At 39.9% G+C, this 22,842-nt stretch overlaps 1 protein-coding gene across 3 annotated transcripts in view; it reads right to left on the bottom strand.

Annotated features, from left to right (window-relative positions):
* Nucleotides 1-22,842, bottom strand: part of FGF14 (fibroblast growth factor 14) — a 596,870-nt gene that overhangs the window by 151,384 nt on the left and 422,644 nt on the right. The window contains exon 1 of one of the 3 annotated variants that reach the window (XM_021695970.1): nucleotides 15,867-16,059. The exons of the other annotated variants lie outside the window; for them this stretch is intronic. Within the exon in view, the coding sequence (XP_021551645.1) occupies nucleotides 15,867-16,059 (193 nt within the window). Of the gene's footprint in view, nucleotides 1-15,866; nucleotides 16,060-22,842 lie in introns of those variants that run through there. 3 annotated transcript variants of the gene reach the window in all.

Below are 22,842 nucleotides of genomic sequence, written 5' to 3'. Positions count from 1 at the left end.
AAAGGGGGATATCACTATAGATGTGATGAACAACTCCCAGAGATAACTTTAATGAATCTCCAAACACTATTAAGTAAAAGAAGCCAGATACAAAATGCACATGTTGAATGATATCATTTATATAAAGCTTTTTAAAAAGATTTTATTTATTTATTCGAGAGAGAGAGAGAGATAGCACAAGTGGGGGGAAGGGGCAAAGGCAGTGGGAGAAACAGACTCCCCGCTGAGCAGGGAGCCCAATGTGGGGCCCGATCATGACCTGAGCCAAAGGCAGATGTGAAACCGACTAAGACATCCAGGTTCACCTCCCACTTTTTTTTAGAGAGAGAGAGAATGAATTTGGGGGAGGGTAGGAGCAAAGGGAGAGAGAGAGAATCTTAAGCAGGCTCCACACCAAGTAAGGAACCTGACGTGGGGCTTTATCTCACGACTATGATATCATGACCTGAGCCAAAATCAAGAGTTGGATGTTTAGCTGAATGATCCACCCAGGTACCTGAAATCAAATATATTTTATTAGCAAAATGCCTTTTTTTTTTTTTAAGATTTATCCATTTACTTTAGAGAGAACAAGCAAGCAGGGGAGAGGGGTAGAAGGAGAGAGAGCATCCTGAAGCAGACTCCCTGCTGAGTGGAGTGCCCGACATGGGGCTTGATCCCCCTGAGATCATGACCTAAGCTAAGACCTAGAGTCAGACACATAACCAACTGAGCCACCTGGGCACTCCTGTATAAAGTTTTGAAACCAGCAAAACTAATATATTGTGTTGGAAGTCAAGACAGTGCCTACCTTTAGGGTTTATTGATTGGAAAGTCCTGTGAGTGGGATTTCTGGGGCACTGTTCTGCTCTTGATCCAAGTGGTCCTTATGCAAGTGTATTCGTTTGTGAAAATTCATTAAGTTGTATGTGATATGTGCACTTTCAATGCACATGTTATATATCAATAAAATATCTATTTTAAAATCAGGATAGCATTAGACATACGCATCATCTTCAAGCTATAGGTCATTTGATAAACCTGCTGAGTGTTCACGCAAGGAATTTTTTACACCTTCAACTGTAGTCTTGCATGAGAAATACTGAGAGGATTTTCTAATCAACAAAAAACCAAACACCTTCTTAAAAAAGGAAAGCTAGAGATGGACAAAAAGAAGAATTATAGTGTTTCCCAAAAATTGGAGAGGAACACTTAATCTGTTAGGTTGTCTCCTGGATTTTATAGTCTTGCAAATTTTATGAACAATAAACATGAATAAAATCCTTTTTAAAAAAAAATGGAGTGGAATTGCCCATAATTAAATAGAAGCATGTCAGAGAGAGAGAGAGGAGGTGGGAGCAGATAAACTAAAGCCATAATTCTTAGCATCTCCCTCCCACTCCCCAAGGGGTGACTTCCAACCCAGATTGGGAAAAATGTTCTCAAAACTTGCAACTTTTTCCCTACTTGAAAGGAAGTTTCTCTACACATTTTTCTTTTTCATTATCAAGGAAACTTCAGGGGAAATGGTAGTTGTATCATAAGGGAGCTGACTTCACACTAGAAATCCAAAAATACAGGGTTGTAATCCTATTACATACCCTTATGTACAGACTATATGATCCAAGAAAATTACTATATCCATACATTTCCATTTTTTTCACTTGAAAAATAGCCAAACTATGGGAAGAGCCCAGATGTCCATCAACAGATGAATGGATAAAGAAGATATGGAATATATATACACAATGGAATATTACTCAGCCATCAAAAAATGAAATCTTACCACTTGCAATGATGTGGATGGAACTAGAGGGTATTATGCTAAGCAAAATAAGTCAATCAGAGAAGACAATTATCATATAATTTCACTCATATGTGGAATTTAAGAGAAAAAGCAGAGGATCATAGGGGAAGGGAGGGAAAAATAAAATAAGACTAAATCAGAGAGGAAGACAAACCATAAGACACTCTTAACTCTAGGAAACAAAGTGAGGGTTGCTGGAGGGGAAGGGGGTGGGGGGATGGGGTAACTGGATGATGGGCATCAAGGAGGGCACGTGATATAGTGAGCACTGGGTGTTATACGCAACTGATGAATCACTAAATTCTACCCCTGAAACTAATAATACACTATATGTTAATTAACTGAATTTAAATAAAAATAAAAATAAATAGGAAAAATAGGCATAATGTCTGTTTTAAAGAGTTTTTGTGAGGTTCAGTGTGGATGATGGTAATGTTTATGATAAGCTAAGAAATTTGTTCCCTTATGTTTACTCGCAACAATGGTAGGGTCTCAAGGTTTATCAGCTTAGCAACCCCTTTAGATTATTCAAAGTAACAGATCCTTAAAGAGGAGCAGACACATCCAGCCACTTTGCTAGGGGAATACCTACAAGAGTATACAAGGTCCCAGCATTAAGAATTCTTCTTGCTGACTGCACCTTCTACATTTTAGGGTTTTCTCTCTCTCTCGATATTTTTTCTGTCTTTTTGTTCTTCTTCTTTTTAGCTTCCTGATGGTCAGTAGGTGCTTTAACTCACAGTTTTCTTTATGGAGTTCAGAGGTACTTGAATGAAAGGGGTCCATATATTTCTTAAGAATAAACCCAATAGACAGGTATCAAAAATTCCTTTTTGTGCTATATAGTTTCTTAACTGCCATTTGAAACCCCATATCAGGATATACAGTATATCGCTCATCCATATTTTTCCTCATGAAACAAAATGTTTGCACCCACTATTGATTGATACGGCAGCCATGAAACCAGTTTGTTTAATCAAACCACCTGTGTGTAATGCATTCTTTAAACAGAATCACCTTGATGCAAGTGCTAATAACCACAGAATAATCAACTCCCTGAAGCATAAAGGAATCCTCCTGACTTGTAAATATTTTCTTCACTAGGAAAATTACTATTTGCTGAGATTTTTACCAAAGAACGTTTTTACTTGTTCCAAGCCCTGTCATGGTGTTTGAGACTCAAGCTTCACTGGCTGGTCGCTGATCAGAAGCACATCAGTCTGGCCTACTTTCAAAACCAGCACTTTTGATACAAATCCAATAGCTTTAGTCTTATGTTTGATTAATTCAACTTCTTAAAATTGAGAAGCTCCCTTATTTAGTGCTTCTGCTTCTCTTCTGAAGAAAGCTGGCTGCTGCTGTCAATTCCAACTGGTTAATATCCAATGGTTTTATTTTTCTCGTCCATCCAATCCTGCCAATCTAGATTATTTTCCAGCTTTCCGTTTGATTTCTTTTTATCACTTTCCTTAAATGCATTCTTGTTGCCACTTACGGGATGGGATGCTGTTCTTTAGGAATATGTTCAATACTACTTAACAGAACTTAAAAATGCAGATTGAAATTCCTATGGGCACCTTGACATTCATTTATGTTGCAGATCGTGGTTGTGGGGATGATGATTGTGGGGTGTGCATGTGTGTGTGTGTGTGTATGTGTGTAGTCATTCATTTTAGTTATGCCTTTCTTTCTGGACTTGTCACTGTTTTTGTATTTCCTCACTGAAGCTTTAATCCCTTCAGATGGGTTTTAGCTTAGTTGCTAGTAAGCTTTGATACATATGACCCAGTCATATGTATGGGTCATATGTATCAAAGCTGTAAAAAAAAAAAAAAAAATCTGTGCAGATGCCAACCCCTGAAGAATATAATGAGGTTTGTCAAGGTAAAACAAATAAAGGTACCTGAAAGAATTGAGTTCTAGAAGTTACCGGGAGGCCTTAAACTGACTTTTACTAGAGTCTTCAGCAGGCTTCTTTTTTACCTTCTATCTTAGTATCACATCTGTGATTCTAGGAGAATGGTAGCTTTTATCTGCCTAAAGGCAGAGTGTGGTAACAACAAGGGTAGGGGGATAGGAGGCTGAGCACATCAATTTTTAAAATATATATAAATTTGGGGGCGCCTGGGTGGCTCAGTTGGTTAAGCGACTGCCTTCGGCTCAGGTCATGATCCTGGAGTCCCGGGATCGAGTCCCGCATCGGGCTCCCTGCTCGGCAGGGAGTCTGCTTCTTCCTCTGACCCTGCCCCCTCTCATGCTCTCTGTCTCTCATTCTCTCTGTCTCAAATAAATAAATAAAATCTTTAAAATATATATATATATATATATAAATTTGGAATTGAACATACTTAGTTCTCTGCTTTTATGCTTCATGTAGTATCTGCATCACACAGCGTTCTTCATGCTAATCTTCTAATTTACACACATACACAACATACTTTCTTACACACAAACACACACAGCGAGAGAGAGAGAGAGAGAGAGAGAGAGAGAGAGAGAGAGAGAGGGAGAGAAGCGCTCTTAGCAATTGTCTCAAACTTAACAGATAAGATTGTAATTGTATTGTAAATTATAAGAAGTAGAATAAATATAGCATATAGGGATAATTAGCCAATTGTTTTCCAGCTGTATTTAGTAAACAGCCAACAGGAAGTATGGGTCCAAAGTAAGTTAGGAAGCACAAGGGCTGGGGAAGCAGGAGGGGATGGGATTCTGGGGCAAGGGAACAGGGCAACAGACACTGAGAACAGACCAGTGAGCGGACGATTCTGCTCCTCGGAGGGCCTTTTGCTGTAAGCACAAACCAGTGCAAAGAAACCTATCTCTGCCTTGATTTTCTAAGGCTGAGCCCATGTGGGCCTCTAAACAAGTGAGCAAAGGAATGTAAAGCCAAATGATGTCTTCCAGATCATCTTATCCATGCTGCTCATTGCGTGGAGGTCTCCGCATAGTCACAGACTTGTCTGAATTGCTCAGCCAGTAGAAGGCAGATTCCAGTGCCCGAGCCCACACTCTCCCCATTGCCCCGGGGCACCACAGACTGGTGTGTGGGAATGGCTGGGCTATATAGGGATGGTGGTAAGTAATAGTGATGGAAGTGCAGAGATGCAGTGTGGGTGAGATTTGGGGTATTTCCTTGCATTCACTTTTTAAGGAAAACAATCAATGAGCCTGCCTCAGAAGATGACAATGGGCATTGTGTAGGGGGCAGAAACAAGGAACAGCAGCATGAAGCCAGCCAACACTGATAACAGTTGGGTTAACCTTTAACAGCTGTGACGTCACAAGGTGCTGTGTTTGCTTTTTTAAAGAAAGTGAATAAATGGGAATATTTATGTTATAAACTAATGAGCTCAGGGAGATGGTGTTGAGATAATCTTTGGTACTACTGTCATGGGGCAAAAGAAAAACCCAGGCAGAAATGAAAATTTTACCTTTGGGCTGATTTATTGGTGTAGAAGTTGCAAAAAGTGCTTAACATCGTACTCTGAGTCTGTTTCACTTGACCACACGACAATAAACCATCCGGCAAGTAAAATGAAAACAGTCATGGGAGCATCTGGATGCCAGGGACATTTCTAATGATTAAAAATTGTGTTAGCTCAGCACCAGTAGCAGAGGAAGAGGGCAGCTTTGCTTATTAATGCCATATTCTCCAAACTTCAGCAACCTGTATTACTTTTACAATTTTCCAAAATGCAAAGGCCTGGGGATGAAGACCACCAAAGTTGACAGACATACAATCCTCCAAACCTTCCAGGAAAACTTCAACATTGCCACACCGTCTGGGATGGTTCACTCCAGAAAGAAAGTCTGAGAGACTACAGAATGAATGTGTCTAAGCTCTGCCGTTCTGCACAGGGCGCTGCCCTGGTGTCCCAAGCATCAGACAGAGATGGGAAATTGGAGGTAGAGCCGGATGCATACTCCTGTGTGGGGTGGTTATCACGGGTAACACCACCGGTCACAGCAGCTGCTGCAGCACCGTGTCCTGGCATACGAACGCTAGAAGGATGAACAGAGGCAGACCCTGTGGTCGATGTTCTAGCCCATCCGAAGGATGAATCTAGGAAGACACCGGGATATAATGCTGAATACCATTATTACCTAAGATCCACTGGGTTAATTCTAAAAACAGACACCTTGTATCAGTTAGACCTGAACTGCATTGAAATACTACTTCTGCCATGTGCAAGTCTCTAGAAAAATTATTTCATCTCCTCTCATCCATGAAAATGAAAATAATACCACCAATTTCCAATGGTTGGGAGAAGTAAGAGATGTGGCATATAATGCTTCTAATCCTAGCAGATGCAGTAAAGATGTTTGATTACTTTCCCTGCTTTTTTTCCTTCAATTTGTCAGGCATGAAGCCAAGAGAAATACTTCTGTCTTGTGTAGACTTGTCCAATTTCCTCATCCCTCCATTCAGGTCGGAGCCCGGCCCCAGCAAGAAGGGAGACAGCAAATGCAATCCTCTCTGCACCAGGGTTGGCCTCAGCATGAAATTCTCTTCATGAAAATAGCAGCTCTCTCGTTTGCTGGAATAAGGATGAGGTAATTATTGAACCATCTAAGCCACAGAAACGATTAAGGGGCTAGTGGCATTTACTTATGCAGAAATAGTAATAGAGTTAAACAATTATAAGTTGGCCAAATGGTGAGGAGGATAAAAAGCCACGAACACATATTTAAAGGGCACGATGTAGCCAAGGCTAGGCAGGAATTATTTACCTAAACTTAAAGAGATAAAATGAGGCATGTGGAGGGATAAAAAGACATCAAGTCCCATGAAATTCTGACTCTTTTAAAGACCTTTTCCAAAGGGAGAAAATTGTTGCATTCTGAAGAAACCGGGCATTTGCCCACCAAACATTCAAAAGTGTCCTGAGAAAAGACACTACATTCATGTCATAGCTACTGAACTCAGTGGTTACATATGGCCCCCGATAACCTAACAAGAAGAGACAATAGAACTCTGTCTATGAATTTATTCTTAAACTCTAATTGCCAGCACTTTGCCATTTCTCATATCTCAAAAGCTGTTTGTCATTCCAATAGGAGATTTAAAAACAAAAACAAAAACACAAATGTAAAAAAGTTACCTTAACTTTGTCACCAGATCTCATAACTGTGTATCTACATATAATAGGTAGATACATAAGAGAACCCATTAGCATTACTTAAAACCGAATATATCAGTGAAAACATTTCATATATAGAAAATAAACTGTTAAATGCTCCTTCTTATATTTATAACTATTTCTTTGTGTATAATGCTTGAATCTGAGTGATGTTTATTAAGAGATTAACCAAATATTTTAATTTGCCTATTACTTCTGGCTAGGCTAGTAATTGAAGAGTTTATAAATGAATGATTACTTAGTCACAAATCCATTATATTTGTACAGACAAAAAATTAAAAGGCTAATTCTTAGAAAGATCATTCAAATTCTGTTTTATGAAGACAAGTTGTTCAGGCCCAATACAAATATGTGTGATGAAAATAATATTCTTCCCAAGTAAGGAAACATTAAGCATTGCCTTCTAATGATACCTGAGTCCCAACTGAGTACTAATAGTGTTTGGCACGGCGTCATGTTGCATGATGGCAATAGTTAATGTATTAACAATTAATCCAGACACATCATAACTATGAAAAGGTGATCATCATGAATGGTTTTGATGGAGCAAAAATGTGATTTAGAAAGGGTTCAAGAGAGAACAGGAGGAGAAAAATTGGAGATCTATTTTTCAAGGAGTTTTGCTGACAAAAGATGATTGATTTAGTAGCTAGAGAAGAATGTACCATCATGAGAAGATTACTTTTTAAGATGGGATATATCACAGCATATTTATATTTTGATCAGAATAAGATGGTAGAATATGAAGATTATATGATGCAGAAGAGAGTGGGAAATTATTGGATTGATGTCCCTGAGTAGGAGAAAGGATCTATCCCTCAATTGGAGGTGGTCTTAACCTTAAACAGAAGCACTAAGAGTTCATCCCCAAGTTCAGGAGGAAAAAGAGGAGTAAATGGATAGATATGCAGATCGGTTTGTAAAAGCCAGTAGTGGAGTACGTGAAAATTTATTTTTTATTATTTCTATTTTCTCAAAAAAATAGAAGAAAGAACGTAGTTGAGTGTGGGGTTGGGGGAGTAGGTCCAAGAGGTTTAAAGAGAAAGAAGATAAGAAAATCATCTAGTTAAATAGAAATAGATTTTTTTAATGTACTAGGGGCCCACTTGATGTAATTGACTATGAATTTAAAGTAGGAACAACCCATGTGTATGTATGTTTTCTCTTCAGCCGAAATCAGCTGTGTATGTACAGGCACAAAAATAGGTTGATGGTTAGATTACCCAGTTAGTTTTACCATGTAAGTAAGGTGAACAAGAAAATAAAAGTCAAATAGTATAAGTCAATAAAATACCCAAATAACATATAACTAGACTTGAAATATTGTCTCAGAGTTAAATATTCATCTGTGTGCAATTTTTATAAAGTGCATAATACAATTTACACATGACTAAGACTTGACTACATTATGTTCTTCTGGTATCAGTAGTAAGAACAAGATCTAAGAACTCATTAGACAAGAACTCTGAACCAATGTGTTAATTCAAAAGCAGCATACAACACACAGTATCTAGTTTTCTAACCATCTGTAATTTTCACGATTAATTTGTGACTCTGTAACCTTAGTGGTTTGTTTCAGTTTATCATGTACAATAAGGCCAATAAGGAATGTAACCAATAAAGCATCTTGTTAGAAATGAGAAATGTCTAAAATATATAATCTAGGAAAGTTAATAAAAAATTAATGGAAGACTTAACTTAAAATTCATTACATGCTAATGAGAGCACTCCAAATTAATCCTTTTCAGAGTTTCAGGTCACTGTTGCAATTCACCAAGGAGATAGCATCAACTAATATCACATCCAGACACTTGTTAGAAAATCAAAGCTACATCCCTATGTGAAAAATGGCTTGGTGAAATATGGCACATTTTTTTGTCTCTTTTGCCAAAGCCTACAAATAAGTTTCTACTTCCAGGCAAGCCTTCTCACACCTTCAATTTTAAAAAGTTAATAATACACTATTGCATGTATCCAACAACCAGATATATACATTGAACATCTACTACAGGACTTAACAGTAAGGTGTCTCCCATTAATGACAAGTTCAAAATGTCATGAAGAACTGGAAGTGTTGAGTAGTGGGGAGAATAGAGGATTTAAGGACAGGCAGGCAGATTTGTTTCTGAATTCTGCTGGTGTTACTTTGCTCAGGTGTAAGTCTTTTGGCAAAATGCAAACTCTATGAGCCTCAGTTTCCTTTGCTGTGAAATGCTGATGTATCTCAACTAATTGAGATAACGAAATAAAGTATGTGACAATCGAGAATTGGCATTTGTTAAGAGCAGGGACGCTGGTGTCAGCCTGGCAACCTGGGTTTCAGTCTCAGCCCCACTCTTCAAAGATATATGAATTTGGTTAATTAACCATTTTATTTGTTTATGATGCCTCATTTATAAAATGGATGGGTAGATAATATTAGTGTATCATCCATTAATGGATAATTTAGTGTATCAATGGATAGATAACGTAATGTACCTACCATACAGATTTGTTGTGAAGATGAACTAGTACTCCATGGTACAGTGCCTGACACAGGATGCCATGTAGGCAGTTGATAAACACATAAGTCCCCTCAATTAGGGTCACTGCTATGTGCACACTGATCTCAATGGTCACTCTATGTCAGATGTAAATCCTAAGAAATACACAACTTTTCATTCATTCAACCAATGCTTGTGCAGGGTTTGTTATATGCCAGGCAGTGGTGAGTCACTGACTTTTAAGCGGCAGTAACCCCATCATACATACCATATGACCCTGTCACACCGTAAGAGTCCCTGTCACACCTGATAGCCAAGAACTTTGAAAGCATAGGGTGAAACACATACTCCACACAAATATTTCACACAATATAGCTTTATGCAAAGAGTCTTTCCCCTGAATGACAAAGTAATAACTATCATAAAATGGTTTTTTAAAAAGGTATCTAGATTCCTACTACCACTGTCTACTGCTGTCCTCCCAGAAAACAGTAAATGGTAACATATTCATATAATCGGAGTTTCTTAAAATGAACATTGGAATCTTTATAGGTAGAATTACTAAATTAGTTGTTTCCTAGTCATGCCAACACAGTGTGATTGACTTTAAATTGCATCAACCTTGTTAAAATGGTCTTTTATATGTTTGAGTTTCCATTATGCTTTTGTTTTGTGTTTTTAGCCCTTGAGTGCTAATGACAACATTTAAAACATCATATACAAATTTACATTGCTGAAATGTCATAGTCTGTTTTGGCTAAAACTTCTCACAACTGGGGAAGAAATTAAGATAAAGTATACCTAGAAAGAAACCTAGATTCTAAAAACTAAGTAGATAAATCAGATTGAAAAATATGTCACCCACCTTTTCCTTTGAATATCTGCCATTATTTTTAAGTTAAGCAAATCAAGTTTAAAAGACATCATTTTACATTGATGAGAGGGAAGGGGAGGTTCATGTCTACTTGAAAACAATTTTCTTATAGTAACATTATATAGTATAAAACTGTTAACAGAAGAACAGAATTTGGGGGCTAAATGTAGAAGAACTACATTAATAACTCTACTAATTTGAAATAAAAAGTGAAACCTGTAACTGATAATGGTAATCTGGTGGTGGCTTTGGGGTGGAGTGGTGCTTCTGAAGTCTTGTATTATGAACTATCAAAGGATTTCTTCACCAGACAGTATTATTTTCTCAATACACGTAAACTCAACCTATGAGCCTAAATCAACCCAACGCAAATCATCTTACTCAACCTTAAATCTTACCTAAACTACTATGTTGTCTTACACTTCACTTGCTGTACCACTTTTTAGTTTATTGCACCACTGTGGTATCAACCATTTTCAGAAGCCTAGAGCAAATGTAGAATGTTGAAATCATAACAATTAAGGCACAGAAAAAATGCATAAGCAAGGGTCAACTTCTTAAAAAGTCTCTAACATTGTTTTGTTTACCAATTCAGTAAAGCTCCCATAAAAGCTCTCACTTAGGAACCCTGCATTTGACAAAATATGCTTGTTGAAAAATTAGACATTTCAGTTAAGAAAAACTATGATGTTTATCTTACCTTTATGCAACTAACAAATAATAAAATTCTGATTATCAACAAGTTAGCAACAGGTATTATCAAAAGATAAGTAGGAAGACTCCCATGTACATGGCCTTAGAAAACTAAAAAAAAAAAAAAAATACACTCTCCAAAGAAAAGAAGGATAATACTTAGGGGGAAAAATATTCCCTTGTTTTATTTTGACCTAAACAGCCAATATAAGTAGGTGGTCTGTATTTTCACATGGCTCTGAAATAGTAGCACAAAGGATGGTGGTCTTTTGATGACTCTTTGTTGCTGATTATTTCCTGAGAAGGTGGACACATCTTTCCTTACATCTTTCCTTTCCTTCTTGTAAAAAGGAAGACCATTTTTCCTAGGATAACTGATGGGTTTCACTATCACACTGGAGCAAAGCAGTTTTGTTGATATAAGCATACATATATTTCTGCTTTTTATACTACACAATAACATGAAAACAAATTTTAAGTAGCTCATTTTTCTTTCCTTGTTTCTTATGACATCCTGTAATTTATTTCAGGTAAAATGTGCTAGTAAGAAATGCACACAACTACTGATTAAACGTACATGACACATGATACCTTGGCTCCTATGATGAGAGTAGCGAAGAAAAGTAAATTTCAAGCAACAATTGCATCAGCCACACTAAAAATTTTGAAAGGTATTGTCTTACAAGCAATAAAGGTTCTTGTTTTGGTTTAAAAATTAATAATGAAAATGTAACACTTTTAGGATAAAATCTTCATTATATATCATTGCTTGCAGTTTCTATTTTAGTTTTTCACTTTTTACCAAAAAAGGTGAAGATTTCAAATAAAACTATTTGCAAATAGTTGATTTCCTTGTGCCCTCTTCTGTCTTTAGCTAAATTAACAGATATCTTAAATATCTATTTTCATAAGTTAGTTAAGCCTTAAAGTGAGGTTGGTTCTATGTAATCACCCTCTAGTCCCTTAAAAAAGGGATAAGTTACATATATATGTGTGTGTGTGTCTAGATTCCTACTACATATATATATATATGGAGAGGAGAAATATATATTTATATATATACATATATAAAGGTGTCTAGATTCCTAATATATATATAGATATAGATACAGATATATACGGAGAGGAAAAAATATATAAAAACTTGAAAAGTATATATACTTCTAAAGTGGTCTATTTAGAGTACTGTGGTTCAAGAACACTCTTTTAGCGTTGGACCTGTGGACCTTCCCTATTTCACTTCAACTCAAGGGCAATGCCAAGTAACCAGGCCATGGCAGACACTCTATCAAGATTTGAGAGTCTATGAAAGTGCAGAAAACACAGACTTTGCTCTTAATGACAGTTAACCACACCTTGGGATGGGGCACAATTAATTATTATCAGGCATAAACAATGATAGTGAGGTATAAAATGCCACAGGAGGACTATTCTTACTTCTGTGCAATAAAGGAAGACTTCCTAGAGGCAATGGCATTTCTCCAAGCTTTAAGAAATGGGGATAATTTCAACAGGCGAAGATAGAAGATAGAAGATTCCACACACAGAGTAAAGCACAAACAAAAGAACAGGGATTTGGAAGCATGTGGCTAACTTTAGGAACTTTGAATGGTGTTTGGAGTCTTTGGAGGTAGGGAAGGTAGAGAGAGATGAATCTGGAAAGGTGGGATAGTCACGGTGCCCACACAATCCCCCAAAGCCATCTAGATTCCTGTCCTTTACAAGAGGACAAAATGGTACAACTGGTACTCAACTGGTGCAAAAATCACTCTTCTATGAGGGTAGGAGCTGATCAGAGTGGGGGATAGGGCTCCAACCAAAAGCACATAAGTAAATACAAGCCATACTCTTTATACTAAATAAGTTACTAATTAAGGAAGCATTAAAAAGGAAAAACACCGTACATTTAAGAAATGGCTATTACTCTTCCCCCAAACACAAAATGTGGAGCTATTATTTATTCTGTTTGCCAACATGTCACGTGTATTTAAATTCACCTGTCAAAATGTAAACTTCAGCCAAAATGGACTATGAATACAAGATGACAGTATACTGTATTTCTATTATCTCTTTTGCTTCTCTGAACAGTTTAAGATTTTTCTCAACTCAGGGGCTTTCATTGTCCTTCTCAGATGTCAGCTCTCAACCTGGACTTCTCAGCGTGGCCCACCCTGCATTCTTGATCTAATTAGATTTCTCTCCCACCACCCTCACCCCTGCAGCCTCAGCCATCTTTGTTCTTTATAGGACTTTGAGTTTTTTATTTTGTTCCTTTCCATATGCATTGGCTTTTACCCCCTATTTGTAATCTCCATGATGGAAGGGACTTCATTTGTTTTATTCACTGCTCTACACATAACACCTGGAACAGCACCTGACATAGGAGGAAGATTCAGTAACTGTCAAATTAATGACGTTCAAATATGAAGATATGTAAAACCATCATACCTAAAAGTTGTATCTTTAAATTAATAAATCAGATTTTTTAAGTTTCCTGAGGGCAATTCCGATGCAAAGAGTGAGTTTGGAGGTAAGATAACTATGCTTAAAAATATTTCCTTAAAGAGCACTTAATTAAATAATGAAATAACTATATATAGCTATATGTAATATAAAATCATATAATTAGATATCAATACATAACTTACATAATATAAAGTTTTAATATTTATTTTGCTTAAATTAGTAATAATAAATTAATGTCTGATGCTCCAGAGATATATCTATATTTTTCTTCACAAAAGAATATATTTCTTTACATATGAGAAGTATAAAGAGGATAAAAGGAAAGGTCCCGGTGAAATTTCCTTTTAACCTATCATTTGTTTGGGAAATAAGGGAGCAGAAGTGACCTCAAATGTATTTTTCTTACAGATCATTGATGCATGCGTATCATTTTGAACTCATAAATACCAAGAGAGCAGTCGGGGTTGAAAATGGTGTAACAGACTATTAGGAAGCTCAGATATCTTCCCATATCTGGAAAAAAAAAAAAAAAGGTATATCCCCGTCTTAAAATACAGAAGTGTAAAGCACACCGTCCTTCATTATGCAATATGAAAAAAACATTTATTGTCCATATTTACAAAATAATCCACTGGTTGTATATTTAAAGAAGACACACAGTAAGTTTTAATCATTGTTTATATTAGAGTAATCTTATCTAGAAGAGAACAGGTTTATTTACTTCAAGTAGATGGCAAAATTTGGAGCTCTACCTGGTGAAAACTGTTCTAAAAGAGAATCTGATTTTTAAAAGGGGGAGAAGCAAACACTGTAAGTCAAGATAATGTGACACTGCATGGATCAACAATGTTTAGAACAACTGAGTTGCTCTTAATAGAAAGGTTTGCTGAATAAGGCTCTAGGCTAAAGTGGAAAATTAAAACCCATTTTTCTTAATACCTTCTACACTCATCTGAAAATATTGTCCCCAAATACTTCATCAAGAGGTATTCTATTTATGCAATTAGGTATTATACTTCTATAATTTTATCTTCCTTAGAACTGCCACTCTAATTTTTCTCCAATGTTTGCCTTTTAAGTTTGATTCTAAGAGCAAATAATCTCCAATTTCTAATGTGACAATAAGCTATTGTCCTTTAAAAAACTATTTAGCTACAGCCTTTAAAAAAAAACACAAGCATTAAAACTTTTGGTCATAAATCTGCAAATGTGTAGAACACACACACTCACATAGATACACATGTATAGCGTATGCTTGTCTCCCCTGTCTTTGGAACAACAGGGTATTTAAAACAAATACAGCTGGGCACCAAGAATATAATGTGCTGGGCAAACATATACTCCTATTAATGTAAATATATTCTTCGATGTTTCCTGCCAAGCCCACTTAGGAAAAGCAAGCAATCCCCATTTCTCCCACAGAACACCCCACATAGTCTCAAAACAATCGCCCTTAGCAACTGGATGTGGAAGCAAGCAGAGATGAACAAAAGCAGTTGGGCTCCTGCTCCTAAGTTGCCTTCTCAGACCCTGACATTTTAAAGCAGCAAAAGCAGGTCATGCTGGGCGCTAGTTGTTTCTCAAAAAATATGTATAGTAAGGCAACTATTCTAGTCATCTGCTTGTAGTAACTGCTTGTTTTGCCTCATGTAATTCGCGAGTCCTTGAATTTAAATTGGCACATATTAGGGATGTGTACCTCGCCAAACCCCCAATTCGGACTCATTCTTCCTTACTCTGCTCCCCTCTCCGCATCCCAAAATGTGACCTCGGGCTTCAGCGCGCTCAGTGCTGCCCGCTAAGCAGCGTTCTGGTAAATCTCAACTGAACTGTCCCTTAGTTCACACACACCCTCCACCCCTCTGACACCGGCCCCTGCGGAGGGCGCGCGGGGGTGGGGGGTGGGGATCACCACATTTCGCCAAGGTCTGGGAGCCAAGGAGGTTTCCAGGGGACCTGGGAGGCTAGGTGAGGCCAGACACACAGGCATTCTTGACCCCTCCAATCAGACTGGAAGCAGGCACCGAAACCCCGATGTGTTAACGGAGATCTTTCTCCAGCATTCTGGAGTCAGAGGCTACCCCCGGGGGAAGCCAAGACCCTCAGAGTAGAAAGAGATTTTCCCTGGAAGCCAGCCCGCAGGAGACTCGGGAGCCAGAGGCAGCCGGCGAAGAGCGGGCCAACTTGCCGGCTCCCGGCGGGGTTGAGTTTTCAGTGGCTACAGGTTGCCTGAGAGCAGGTTCCCAGCTCCCACGGGCGGGCGGAAGGCGCTCTCAGCGCTCCGAAGGGAGACTAGGGGGTGGGGGGTGGGGGGGCTATTGAGAGACGGGGGAGGGAAAGGGGAGCCCCAAGAGGCCCCATGCAGGTGGGGAGATGGGAGAGGTCCGAGGGCGCGCCTCCCAACAGTGACCCACACAGACCTTGGCGCCGCAACCTGCGCTTCTTGAGGCCGAAGATGCGCACTTTGGAGAAGATATCCACCAGGTTGCCGTTGCAGAGCCCGCGGTTCTTGCTGGGGCTGCTCCGCCTCCTGCTGGCAGACGGCCGGTCCCAGTGCTGCTCCCGCGCCTGCCGCTTCTGGCGGATCAAGCCGCTGGCGATGGCCGCGGCCATGGTGGCCCGGGGAATGGGTCCGGGGAGGGAGGGGACAGCGGGAAGGGGAGCTGGGGACACGGGAGAGGGAAGGGGCGGCGCAGACGGCGGCTCGCCCTCGAGGAGGCAGAGGGAGGAGGCCCGAGGGCTTGAGGAGAGGGGTAGGGGCTCTCAGTCCCGACTAGGACCCATCGCCCTCTCCGCGGAGCGCGGGGTCGGGCGCGCAGATGCTCCCGGGACGCTGCGGGGCGAGCCCCGGGAGCCGAGGTCGTGTCGGCCGCCTCCCGGCCGCGTCGGAGCCGGGAGTGGGGCCGGGGCTGTGGGCGCCGCCGCTCACCGCGCGCCACCGGAGCCCTGTCGGGGGCCGCCACCGCCACTCGCGCTGCCTTCAAGCCTCGCCCGCCCACCGGCGGGAGGTAGAGCCCGCCGCCTTCTCCCAGGGCACGGGATGGAGGGCAGGTCCCGGCCGGGTCTCGGCGCGTGCGTCCGTCTAGGGCAGACTAGGCAGGACTCAGCGCCGGGCTCGAGCTGCCCCCCGGCCGCCGCCGCCGCCGCCGCCCGCTCGCGGGTTCTGCCGGTGATTGTCAAGTGCTTTGGAAATCAGCATCTGGGGAGAGCAATCTTCTCCCCGGAGATCTCTAATCAAAACGCTTCGTTCCCACCCCACAACACCTCGCTCCCGTTCCCCTCCTATGTCTCTCTTCAGAAAGAAAGAAAGAAAGAAAGAAAGAAAGAAAGAAAAAAAATATATATATATAGTAATGATTAAAAATATTAATAATAATAAAAAAGAAAGCTAAAATGGATTCCAGGGGGTGGGGTGCTAAGAGGCTGAGCCAAAGCAGGTGGGGTTGAAGGAATATCGGTGCGCTTTTTCTTGGATGCAACTCGCAGGTTTCCGAGGCTTCCGCGGCTTGGCCAGGGCTTCTGAATCTTAACGTGTCTCCTGGTCCCCAGAAACTCTGGGCTGCGGTTGGAGGGCGAGGTAGTTTCCGCCCGCCCTGCTAATCCCTTCAGCGCCCAAGCCCCTCCACCCCGGGAACGAGGAGGAGGAAGGAGGGAGGAGGAGAGTGTGTCCGGGGAGGGAGGCGTCTCCACTCCTCACCCGGTGCCCCCAAACTTGCGGACTCCCCCTCTTGTCATTTTGAAACCATAACACGGAGCAAAAAATGAAGGAAGGAGGGGAAGGTGAGAAGCTATGCTAAGGTTGTGTGTCTGGAAAGACCCCCTTCCCAAATTCGCTCTCTAGCCCTAAGGAGAGGCTAGATGGCGATGCCAGAGGCTGTAGCCGCTACAGAACAGCCGCTGGAGAGGATAATTGCCCAACCGAAGACTGAAGAAGGCACCGCAGAAATCTTAAGGGTGGGGGGGTGTGTGTCACAATATTCCAGGGACAACAAAAAGCAGCCAGACGGAGGGACACTCCAATTTGAGCTGCTGTCTTTGGCGTCCCTGGGTAGAGAAGCTCTGTCAGGGAGCGAAGCCATATGAACTGTGTCCGAAATTCAAATACAACAGCTGCTGCCTCCTCCCCCTGACTTCCTGTCTGTGTCCTGGCAATGTTCTGTCTTGGATAACTGAATATAAGGTCCAGGAGGAAGGGAGCAAGGGGAGGGCATCCTAGGAAAGAAGGTTGAGAGAGAAACACTTCATGCTTGGGTGAATACAGATCTGTGGTTTCTAGGATACACTCCGAGTGACAGAACCAAGTGTAGATTTTTGCTCCTGTGGTTTTGTACCTTTTCCTCTTCCCTTGAAGCTGTTTGGCTCATCATTACAGGAAGGTAGGGAAAAGAAATGCAAAAACTAGACTTCTAGCAATCTGGCGTGAAGAATGGAGGAAAGAAGATTCATTTGTTAATCGAGAGACTTTTAACAATCACTTCTCTGGTGACTGCTTTAGAGCTGGAAAGAGGAGAGGCACACTCTGCAAGCAGTCCTGGGAACAGTTCTGAACCAAGACACACTCTCTTTGTCTCAGGAATAGGCAGTTAAGTACTACAAAGACTTGCAACCCAGCAAGTGGGAGAAGCTCAGCCCAGGGTTGATTACAGAGAGGCTAGACACCTTCTGCTCCATAGAACTTATCCGCAACCTCTTCATGTAAGCAATTACTTCTTATCTGTAACTCATTGCATTTACTCCATATTTACTAGCAAGTTTTCTTTGTGGAAGACAATTTAAAGAAAGTGTATAGATTTGGGTCCAGTGCAATTATCATTGGCTTTAGGATGATGTATACTGTACTTAGGAACATACTCTGTAAGCTTATTTTCCACACCTTGCTGTGTTACTATATCTACAAAATAATCACAGTTATTAAAAGGAATAAGCAGGAGTAATTTTGCAAGAAATTTGTAATCTCTAGTAACCCAGGAGATAGTAAAAGTGAGGAAAAGGGGTGTGTTAACTATTTCGCTCTATCTCTACCACTTTATTTTCTGTTTTAATGTCTTTGTTCTTATATTTCTACTAAGTGTGTATTTATGTTGTGTTGCCATGTTCCTGCTTAAAAAAAAGGAAAGGCCATTTTGCAGAAATGGCTATTTAATTATGTCTCTTTAAAAATTCACTGAAACAAATCCCAGTGAAGATAAAGAGTAGCCACTCCTGCCTTCCTTTATTGATGAGAGGCCATTTGGACATTTCAGGCTTTATAGATTGGAATTTCTGAATGCCTTTACAATTAAAACAAACATATTTACCTAAAGTTAGTAGTGAGTTTTTCAAAGAAGCCAAACATTAAGGATAGTGACCTCTTAAATCTACTACTACTACCCCAATCAAACATAACCTAGTTTGCCTTGAAAGGTTTTTTTTTTATCCTATGACATATTTGGCTACTGTATTAATTTGAACAGATTGAGATTAAGCTTCTTATTATTGTAGCTGTGTTAATTATTTTCTTTCCAGGCATTTTTCTTATAGTGCAGTCTTTTCCCCAGTTCCTCAGATTGGGTAATTGGGAGGTCGGTTTTTTGGCTCCTTCAGACCCTTCCCGTCATTGTTCAGTACCCTCCAGATCAGGCTGAGGTTCAGCACCGCGGACGGGAATCCTGCCCCCGGGGTAGCTCTCGCAGCAAAAGCAAAAGCAAGTTCCCCTGAGTGTGGAGCGCTGGCTGTGAGTCTCTGATCCCCCCCTCCCTCAAAAGCAGCTTTCCACCTTTTTTTTTTTTTCCCAAGGTGGAAAGGAAATTAATCCTCACAGCTTCCACTAACAGTAATAACACTCCTCTTAGCATCAAGCCTTTCGCTCTTTGATAACGAGAAATACTCTTTCTCTCCTGATGCATTCCGACCCCCGGTGCAGCGCGGGGAACCGCGGATTCCTCAGACTCAGGGCGTCTATTCAGACCGTGAATTTCACAAGCCATAAGCGGTCCTCTCTATTTTATGTGGTTTCCTGTTTTAAGGGAGCTTGGGGTGGAGGCAGCATTGGGATAATCAAGGTCCTTTAGTTTAATCCCCGTGTTTTCCTTTTACCTCCCCAAAACGCTGTTTGGTTGTCTACAGAGCCAGGAGGTAAGCGGAAAAAAAACTCAAGAGAGCCATCTGCTGTCTTAAGCTGTGATAAAAGTGTGTGCAAAACTAGGGTGAAATTTGTATTCACCCGTTCAGGGCGGGTGAATACAAATCCATACCTTGCTGTAATTCAGAAAATAATCTCTCACTTGTGAGAACCGCCCCCCCCCCCCCCCCCCCCCGCGGAGTTATTCATTTCACCGTTGGCTTTGTAAAAACAAACAATGAAGTACTGCCTCGGTAAAGGGGCTTCTGACCAGCCTGCCAGGAGTCTGAACTCTGATTTCACACAGTCTTGGTTCGTTTCTTAACTCCGCTACTACCTGGTGTGTAATGAGCTCCAGTAAGTTGCCTTAGTCTCTCTCAGCCTCAATTTCTTCATCCTTGAAATTGAAATGATAAGAGAATCTCCTGTTCAACTCTTGTGAGATCAAATTTAGTAAATGAATGTAAAGATTATAGTAGGGTGTCTGGCACCTCCTAGGTGCTCAAAAATGAGAGCTGTTACTACTACTATTACCACTATTATTATTATTTTCCAGATCACTCATTCCTATCTTGTAAATTCCTTTCCAATTTCCATGTTTTTTTCAATATCGAAATATATGTATTCTTAGGTGTATTTTTTCATGTCCTAAATGGATTCATGATAAGATTTAAAAATATTCAGAAATGTAAAAAATATTTATATTTTTTTAAATTTTGGAGAGAGAAGTTTGAGTTCAAACCTTAGTTTGTAATTGACTAAATTCGTGAACTTGGCCCTGTAAAGCTATTTCTCACCCACTGAATACTGATAATAAAATCATTTCCCTCCCTTGTAGAGATTAATGTTTGTGCCTATGAGAAAACAATTCTAAAACTGTAAAGAATCATAAAGCATTCATTCATTGGAAGGTAATTATGCAAATATCTTCCCTGTGATTGCAGTTCTCTTGAGGATCCCATGCTCCCTTTGACCTCTTTACTTTGCATACATTGTTCTCTCTACCTGGAATATAAGATAAAACAGTTGCTAAAACCACAATTGGAGTAAGGCAAACATAGGCTTGACTGTGTGTCTTTGAGCAATTCATTTAAGCCTAGGTGTCACTTCCCACTTCTGTCATAATAATACAATAAGGTTATTATGAGAATTACATGACAACATTATGTAAGAAACTTAAAGCAGTGCCTGTCACATTGGAAACTCAACATATGTTAGCTCTTGGTAATAACTTAACTCTTCATCACTCCATTCTTCATCTATTCCATCTTTACGAAGATGTCTCACAGGTATCTCATGCTTAACACGGCCAAAATCAAACTCTTATTCTTCTTCTCAAACTTGTTCTTCTCCAATCTTCCCTACCTAGGGAATGACAACTCCATTCTTCTTGTTCCACAGGTCAGAAAGTTTGGCATCATGCTAATCTCAGTTCTTTCTTTCATATTCCATATGTAATTCCTTAGCAAAATCTCTTCAGTCTATCTTCAAGATTTATCCAAAATATTATCATTTCTTCTTCTCTATCACTATCTCCACTACTACCTACCACCATCATCTTTTGGACTATTATAAAAGCAACCTAACTGGTCCCCTGGGATCCACTTTTGCTCTTCTTTGATACGCCCTCAACACTGTGGCCAAAGTGTTGAAAATATAAATAAGATTTCATCACATCCCTGTTAAAAATCCTACACTTCAATAGAAACCGAAGACCTCACAGTGCCTACAATGTCCCATATGATTTGTATCCACATCTGCTTTCATGTGTTCTCTGACATAATTTCTACTTCTCTTTCTTCATTCACCATTTGCTGTTCCTCAAACACCTGGCATGCTCCTATCCTATAGCGAGATTTTTATATTCGTTCTTCCATCTGACTCTTTTACCTCTTTCAATTCTTTGTTCACATATTATCTTCTCACATGAGATCTTCTCTTACAAATCTATCTACAATTGCAACCCCTAAACATAATCCATTCTTTCTTCCTTCCCTATTTTGCGGTTCTACATAGCACTTACAACTTTTAAAAATTCTATATATTTCCTTATTTATTTGGACTGTCTTTCTACTTTGAAATATATGAAGGACCATATTTGTTTCATTTGTTGACTGCCACACTATCCAGTGCTTAAAATGGTACCAGAGTAGGCACTTGATAAATATCTGTTTACTTAATTAAGAAGTTGGATACATAGACAGATAGTTATTACAAAATAAAAAGAACAGAAAATCTGTTCAGCCTAGTCTGTCAAGGATGAATTACCCCATAGTGCTGATTTCTTTAAGCACCAAGGCATCTAAAATCTATTTGGATTACATATAATCTCAACCCCATAAATAGGATATACAGAGAGTACTTTAGCCTTTTCTTGATGATTTAGCCTCAGTCTATGATGACATGTAGTTTGAATTCTGAATTCCAACAGGGATACCCTTAGGCCTTACTGGAAGATGTGAGACTAATTCTACTTGAATGGGAAAGAACTCTACTATTACCTTTTTTTTTTTTAAATTCCAGTATAATAAACATATAGTGTTATATTTCGGTGTACAATGTAGTGATCCAACAATTCTGTATATTACTCAGCCCTCATCACGATAAATGTACTCTTTTTTTTTTTTTTTTAGATTTTATTTTTTTATTCATGAGAGACAGAGAGAGAGACAGAGGCAGAGGGAGAAGCAGGCTCCCCGCGGAGCAGGGAGCCCGATGCGGGACTCGATCCCAGGACCCTGGGATCATGACCTGAGCCGAAGGCAGACGCTCAACCGACTGAGCCACCCAGGCGTCCCACGATAAATGTACTCTTAATCCCCTTCACCTATTTCACCCATCCCCCTGAGTCTGGGGGTTTTTGTGTGTGTGTGTTTATCTCTTTTTTCTTTCTTTGTTTATTTTGTTTCTTAAATTCCACATATTCAGTGAAATCATATGATATTTGTCTTTCTCTGACTGACTTACTTCACTTAGCATAATACACTCTAGCTCATCCATGTTCTTGCAAATGACGAACACACTAATTTGAAAAGATATATGCACCCCTTTGCTTATTGTAGCATTATTTACAAAAACCAAGATATGGAAGAAACCCAAGCATCCATCCAGAGAGGAATGGATAAAGAAGGTGTGGTATACATATACAATGGAATATTACTCAGCCACAAAGAAGAATGTACTACTGATCTTTGTGACTCATCCCCCCACACCCTATTTTCTTCTTCACTTTCATGTTGCCAACTGACAATGTGCACCTTTTCAAGCCTGACACATCTAATCCATTGTAAATTAGA

The sequence above is a fragment of the Neomonachus schauinslandi genome, chromosome 3 (genome assembly GCF_002201575.2).
Source record: "Neomonachus schauinslandi chromosome 3, ASM220157v2, whole genome shotgun sequence".
NCBI classification, from domain to species: domain Eukaryota; kingdom Metazoa; phylum Chordata; class Mammalia; order Carnivora; family Phocidae; genus Neomonachus; species Neomonachus schauinslandi.
This window is presented reverse-complemented; position numbering and strand designations above follow the sequence as displayed.